We start from the raw sequence: 7500 nt of genomic DNA, 5'->3' as shown, positions 1-7500 counted from the left end.
AGCATACACACATTCTTAATTGATCACGCGCCATAGGGCTTTTCAGGGCTGGGCCAATGAAACATAATCACGACATAACAGAATATTCAACAACAACTGTTAAGAATCCCGGCCAACTGACCGGAGGCAAACCTGTTGGCTATTTACAAGTGCAACTGAGACGTTGAACCAGGGACTACTAAGAACAAATTCAACGAGTGGTCAGAGCGTGTCTTGAACGCGAGAACCCCGGATCTGATGAAGGCAAGCGCCCTAACCACTGGGTCGCCCTGCCTACTCGCATTATGTACCAACTGAAGTTAGAGTTTATTTATAACGTTACGAAGTTCGACACTGGATGGTAGGCTATTTTTTATTGCAAACAACAATACCTTGTCAGTGTAAATATGTTAAAAGAACAAGAACGCGAAAAATTACCCATTTTACTGAAGTATTTTTTCATAGTGCACGGTATCCGCACTCTGACGCGATGCCTTTTTTATAACTTTGAGAACTTTGGTATATCTTGCTGAAAGCGAACGTGATGTACGTAAAACGTGCGATCAAGGCGCTCTAAACGTCTATGCTGTGATCCGGGGGTTGGGAGGAGGGGGGACTCCCAGAGAAATTGGTTGTGTTGCGCGGCCCGCTTCCTGAATCCCTTAACTTATTTCAGACCAAAATCTACGACTTTCCCTAACCTATTTCAGGTGTTACACGGTCGGCGTAACGATGAAGTAGTAGCCTCTTCTTAAAAAGACACCCAATTCAAGACTTGAGTGCAAAAACCATACCCTGTCTCAGACCAAAATGGTCAACATCGATATCCTATTTCAGACCAAAACGACTGAAAAAGCATATATATAAGAGAGGACCTCACTCCCTCCCCCCCTCCTCCCCCATCCCCCCGGGGGCTTTGATCGCTTTCAGCCATCATCATTTTGCCGTGGCGTATTTATGATTTAATTTACGCCAAAATGTCGTACAATTTTCCAGATCTCACCCTTTTACATGAAGCAAATTTTTGTCGGTTATTCACTGAATTCGAGAAACTCACAGAAAGCGTGACTCGCTATTTCATTTCTTGATTGTGCTTTACTAGGTGGTTTATGAGTCCATCCCAGGTGAACGCTTACTATGCATACGGACAAAACCGCATTGGTAAGACAAAAATTTTCTTATTTTATAAGTGTAAATTATTACTGACTTGTGGTCAGTGACGCTATGTTCCAGTCGTCTTTCCGTTTCCCCGCACTTTTTTCTACGTCCCATCCTTTCCTTTTTTTTTTTTTTGAGCCTCTTCGCTCTTTCATAAAGTTTTCTTTTTAAGTTAAGTTAACCTTTCAGACAGAATTTTTGGGTTTTTTTCTTTTAGTCTTTCCAGCCGCTATTTTACAACCTCCATTCTACAATCCAAGAGACCCCGAGTACGTGTGACAATTCTTCCTGCTTTCACATAACTTGAACAAGTCACTTTCCGCAGCGATTTACCGCAACACTGGGAGGAAATTTATGGAAACGTACTGCCAACTTAACTGTGAAGTGATGCTTATGGTCGCGTTACTATGATGTTTCATGTTGTGCCGTTAACCAAGTGTCATTCCTCCATGTTGATCTTTATTTTTTTCCTCCACTCTCTATGCTTACAGTTCTTTCATCTTCTGTGATGAATTTGCTGTATATTGTATATGGAGCGTTTTGACTCACGTGCTCAGCCAGCAGCCATATTGGATTACTGAAACAAAAGAAAGTATTTGCATGAAAATATAGTTAAGTTCCGGAGGATTAGTTTGGTATACCAACATGGCCGCCATTTCTTTGTTTTGGAAAACCAAGATGGCCGCCGTAACGTCATGTGAAAACGCAATTTACTTTATATAAGATGTAAATAATTTATTTTACATTATAGACCGAATGCATAAATGGTGGCCAAAAGAAATATTCTTTTGTCTTTGGGCTAATTAGACCAACTAGCCTCGTTCTAAAGTAACATTTCTTTTGTATTGTGTCCGTGCTAACGAGGCTAGTGGGTCTACTTAGCACAAAGACAAAAGAATATTTTTTGGCGGCCAATTATGCATTCGGTCTATAAGTCTTACATGCTCGTTCTTGGCCCACTGCTCGTGCAATTCTTAGAACTTTCAACGCATCACTCGTGGCCATAAATCACAAAATGTACTCGGGTTCAGACGATTTCCTATAGATATTAAATCTTATATAAATTATATAGGAAATATTTTTCTTTTAAAAATTGAATTCTTTTTTTTATAATTTATTTCATATTTTAAGACTTACATGTTTATTCTGTTTCTGTCTTCATGTTTTGGTTTACGCAGTTTTTGTTTTTTGTTTTTGTGATGCTCGTTTAAAAAAACAATTGCATTCTTGTTCTACTTAGGTATTTAAACTACGGCGGAATCGGTATAGTGATTGGTCATGAAATAACTCACGGATTTGACAGTGCTGGTAATCACTTCTTTATGAATAGCATTTCTCGACAGAAAAAATAACTTTAAAAATCAGTTGTTCACGAAAAAGCACTCCGCAATGCACAATGCTAAGTCCTTCTATGAATCATTCTAGAGAAGGCGAGTTACCTTCCTGATCCGCCATCTTGCATTTTCAAGTGCTATCTCCCACGCCCTCCCCCTGATAGCAATTTGTTCAATTTCCTCCCCAGTCTTTCCTTGCTTCGAAATTCAAAATGTTGGGCAAACATTTACCGACAACGTGCGCCAAAGCACACCAGGGCCGAATTGTTCGAAACCCGAACAACTCTAACCGATCTAACAGAGGTTAATTTTCATGGCAGCGTATTGGTTTTGGCCTTAGCCAAAGATGGAGCTTCGAACAACTCGGTCCAGTATTGGAGGCAATTTCGTTAGCGGGCAAATGAGTTGTGGTCTGAGTTCTCGACCACTTTGTAAATTCGCCTTATAAATGCCATTCAACTAAACTTGTCCGTATTTCCGGTTCATTCAGGTGTTTTACCAAAGACTTCATTTAAGAAAAATTCTAGACGCGCCCAAATAAGAGGGAACAAAGATACATCAAAATCTTGACTCTTGTCCTCGTAACTTTCAGGCAGACTTTATGACAAGGACGGTAACATGAACAATTGGTGGTCCTTAAAGTCTGCAAGTGGATTCACAACAAGATCAAGTTGCCTCGCAAAGCAATATTCCAAATACGAGGTTTATGGCCGGAAGGTATGACAGTGGACTTGTTCTTCAATTTTAAAAGTGGTGAATGACGGAAGCTACTGGTTTTGAATAAGCCATTCCCGCTTCATCTTTACCTCGGTTTCAAAGCGAGTCGGCCAAGGTCTTAGACTTACAGGGACACTTCGTGTTGGATGTCAAAATTTGGCGCGCATTCTGGACATAAGTGCAAATTTGGCGGTCACTTATCTTCCGTCAGAATGAAAAGGTCGAATGTGCAAAACGCCAACTTGGTGGTCAATAGGTCATTTTACAGTTGTTTGCTCAGTTACCTAGCTTATAAATGGCTGCGAGGCTGCCAGTGATTTTGTATTGATACAGACCTTACTGCTTTTATCATGTAAATTGTGTTGTTGTAATTCTAATTAGTCTACATTAACATAAGAAAAGCACAAAGGTTTGTATCAAAGTAGGGTCGCCGGCAGTCTCGCTTCCACTCTTAGGCCAGGTAACCCAGTTACAACTGTAAAATGGTCTATTATCCACCCCCGTTTCCTCATTCTCCAAATACGTCATTTTCTCTACAGAATAGAGATAACACGACTGGTGTTCCTTCAGATTTTAAGAGCATCCTTGCGGGTCATAACTGTCAAATCGTTCTGCTTTGATCAGTTGACTGTAACTGTAAGAAATATTTCCTTAGAGTAATCGTCTTCAAGTGGTCCGTCGCCATCTTGTAACCCATGAGGTGACAATTTCTCGCAACCCCTTTCACGCCTCCCAAGTGAGGCCGGTTATAAATCGGAACCTCAAAAATCAATGCTGGTAAAGTCCGTTATGAAGGGCGGGAGGTCATGACCCAACGCCTCTCACACCTCTTCCCGGAGCTATCTTATTCTCATAGCGGTATACTAAAAACAGCTTTCTGGTCATGTATTATGCCTTTCAGGCAATCAAAGAGTAATGTGGCAGCTCTCATAACGTATAATGTAATTGGCTCGATACCCAAGCCAAAAACAAAACACTAAACAATTGAAACAATAACTTTCGTATTGGAGGTGCAGGGATGGCGCAATGGTTAGAGCACTCGCCTTCCACCAATGTGGCCCGGGTTCGATTCCTTTCTTTTCCTTTTTCCTTTAAAACAATAGAAGCTGCTTACAATACCAAAGAATAGCAGGTTACGAGAGCTGCTGCATTACTGCAATGAAAGCGCAATGTCTGTCATATATGCGTAAATGGAACAATAAAAAAAAGACAGTGCAGATATGAATCTAAATATCACCAGGTTTGAGAGGATAATCTCTCAAAGTGAGGTTCTTTTTGGACGCCCCTGTTGATTAGCTCTTAGCGCAAAAATTTAAACAATACAATACATACTTAATTGACCGCTTTCCATTGGGGCTTTTCAGGGCCCATGAAACACAATTAACGAAACGACGGAACACAACAACAACTGCTAAGAATCCCGACTGGCCGGAGGCAAACCAGTTGGCTATTTACATGTGCAGCTGGGAAGTTGAACCAGGGAATACCAAGAACAAATTCAACAAGTGGTCAGAACGAGTCTTGAACCTGGGAACTCCGGATCTCAATTAAGGCAAGCGCCCTAACTAACTACTGGGCCACACTACCTCCTCAAAGGCGCTCCTCGGATCATTCACTACTTGGCTTTTTTCTCCTTTTATTCCTTTATTTTTGACAACATTAAAGTAGTGCCCATAGCCCCAAAATATTTTTCTCGCTAAAATGAATCTTTGCACCTGTTCGAAACACATCACGGCTATTTTTTCCTTTTTCTAACAAATCCTGCCATTTTAGAGGCTTCGAAAGTTGCGAAAATCGAAGCATCTTTTGTTCACGACCGAGTTAGAAGGGGAGTGGGTCTATTCCTATTTTTACGTCACAAACTGATTTACATTGCATTAACTCTTTGTAAAAATGTATGCAAAGTAGATTGTGACACAAAAACAGCAAAAGACCCACTCCCCTTCTGACTCGGTCGTGAACAAAAGGTGCTTCGATTTTCGCAACTTTCGAAGCCTATAAAATTGCAGGAAACTGAAAAAAGGAGGAAAATGGCCGCAATGCGTCTCGAACAGGCGCAAAGATTCATTTTAGCGAAAAAATTCTGGATAATGGATTTAGTTCCGCGCAGGTGAAAATGTAAATTGATACTTGCGCGTTATAAGTAAATAAATTATTATTATTATTAATAAATTATTATTATTAAATTATTAAAATATTTTGGGGTTATGGACACTTTAATGGCTACTCTGAGAACTTAGATTAAGCTACCTTGCAAGTTAAATTCTTAGTTGTTCCCATAACTTGCAACACACAACAAAATATCTTTCAGTTGCAAGTTGTGGGGTTGAAATGTGAGAGGAATGAGTGGAAGCCCTCAATCCTAGGGCATTGGCCCGCGGGATCTGTGGGTCCAAATGTGATACCTCGCGACTAAATATAAAAGTAGTGATATTTGTTTTGCAGTAATTGAGGCTTTAGACCAATAACTAATGAAGCTTTCAAGACGAGAATTGGAAGTACGTTTTCACTAAACATGAATTAAAATTTCCAGGCTTCGGTTAGTTACTGTTATTTTTGTTTTTCAGATAAATGGCAACCAAACACTGAACGAGAACATCGCGGATAATGGAGGCATCAAACTTGCATTCGACGTAAGGTTATAGTGGAGCTCCGGCGGCCCGAAGGGGCGCCGAGCGGAGCACCATACCATTGGGAACCCATGAGTTGCATTTCTCATGGTAATCATAGCTAGCGGTATTGCTTGTGGGCGCAGGGAGGCAGCGTGGTCGAGTGGTTAGGGCGTTGGGTTTGCATGCGGCTGTCCCGGGTTCAAATCCCGTTCTGGCCTCTGGTTTGGATTTGTTTCCGGTTGTCCCGGATTCAACTCTACCACGCTTTGTAAATAGCCAACTGGTTGTCTCCTGCCAGTTGGGCTTCTTAATCATGTTTCTGTTAAGTTTGAATTGTTTCTTTCAGATTATTAAAAAGTGGGGTGCCTGTGAACTAGCTTGGTAGCTAAATGCACTTCCACTATAAACAAAGCATTTACATTTTTTTACATACGCATGACGAAGTTGCCCAATACAAATATAATAGTAATCGTCATCAATACGCCCAACATGGTGGCCGTTTACAGCGTCCATCTTTGATATTGGACATCCATGTTTTGGTCAATTGACACCTGTCAAAAACAAGGCATCCACTGACCAGTATCACGTGACCATATCGCGGGCTCAAGTTTAGAACTCGTCGAGGTCAGTTTTTTTTTAAGTTGACCGCTGATCAGGGTCAAGCCAGGGTAACTCATTGTCGTAAGAATAAATAACCCAGGAGCTCTGGTTTTAGGCTTTGGTGTCCTAAGGATGTCTTACCAAGGACAACAGAGAGGGCAGTCAAGTGAAGCTATGATCTTCGCAGTTATGAGCGCAATTTTTGCAATTGCGTAGAGAAGCCTGAAAAACTCAGGACTTCAACGGGATTTGAACCCGTGACCTCGCGATTCCGGTGCGACGCTCTAACCAGGCTTCTCTACGCAATTGCAAAAATTGCGTTCATAACTGCGAAGATCATAGCTTTACTTGATTTCATATCCGCAGTTCATATATGATTCATTTCATATACCATTTCATCACAGAGAGGGTAGTGTTGATATTTTTGGGACGTGTCGAAGCACCAGGGCAATTTCGCATGCGCTGATCGGGGAAGAAGTGCATATTCAAGGTAACCACCGGTGTGTGGCCCACAAAGGCGTGAACTTGAGCAGAGCCGTCAACGTATTTAAAATTCTCTTTTGTGTGGAGAAGCAGGGTGAAAGGATTAGAAAGAAGAACGTGAAAGAAAGATGAAAAGTCTTTGGGGGAAGACCGGAAGCAGGAGGAAGGTAGCGGTATTCTACCCTCTTCCTCCTCTAGCATTCCGATCCTTAGCGGTAGCTAGTGATGTACACTCATGTCTGTGGCATGTTTCACAACGAGGACTGGTGAAAATTATATATGAAGACCAGGAGGATGAGTACGATTTCGCCGATGACTAACTTATGATGATGATGATGATACGTCGACGGGGCCGCTGAAAGTTCATGTTTCTATCAGCAACATACATATAATTATGACAACCAGAACGATAATGACAATTATGATCACCATATTTCCTTGTGTTTCTAGGCGTACAAGACACTGGTTGAACGAGAGGGCACTGAAGGAGCGCTTCCTGGCCTTGGGCTGACGGAGGAACAGCTTTTCTTCGTAGGATTCGCTAGAGTTAGTATAGTAACCCGTTCCTTTGTCTTTAATGTTCCGCCAATAGATAAAACAATCAAGCACTTAGCAAA

At 41.4% G+C, this 7500-nt stretch overlaps 1 protein-coding gene across 1 annotated transcript in view; it reads left to right on the top strand.

The window, feature by feature from the left end:
- The window catches only part of LOC138023947 (endothelin-converting enzyme 1-like), a 56659-nt gene that overhangs the window by 46730 nt on the left and 2429 nt on the right, over positions 1 to 7500 (top strand). Inside the window, exons 12-17 of the mRNA XM_068871029.1 lie at positions 1082 to 1140; positions 1355 to 1406; positions 2378 to 2445; positions 3064 to 3188; positions 5756 to 5821; positions 7334 to 7429. Coding sequence (XP_068727130.1) covers positions 1082 to 1140; positions 1355 to 1406; positions 2378 to 2445; positions 3064 to 3188; positions 5756 to 5821; positions 7334 to 7429 — 466 coding nt within the window. The remainder of the gene's footprint in view (positions 1 to 1081; positions 1141 to 1354; positions 1407 to 2377; positions 2446 to 3063; positions 3189 to 5755; positions 5822 to 7333; positions 7430 to 7500) is intronic.

Source organism: Montipora capricornis, chromosome 11 (assembly GCF_036669925.1).
Source record: "Montipora capricornis isolate CH-2021 chromosome 11, ASM3666992v2, whole genome shotgun sequence".
In the NCBI taxonomy this organism is placed as follows: Eukaryota; Metazoa; Cnidaria; class Anthozoa; order Scleractinia; family Acroporidae; genus Montipora; species Montipora capricornis.
Note: the sequence above shows the minus strand (reverse complement) of the source record. Positions and strands in the feature narration are given on the sequence as shown.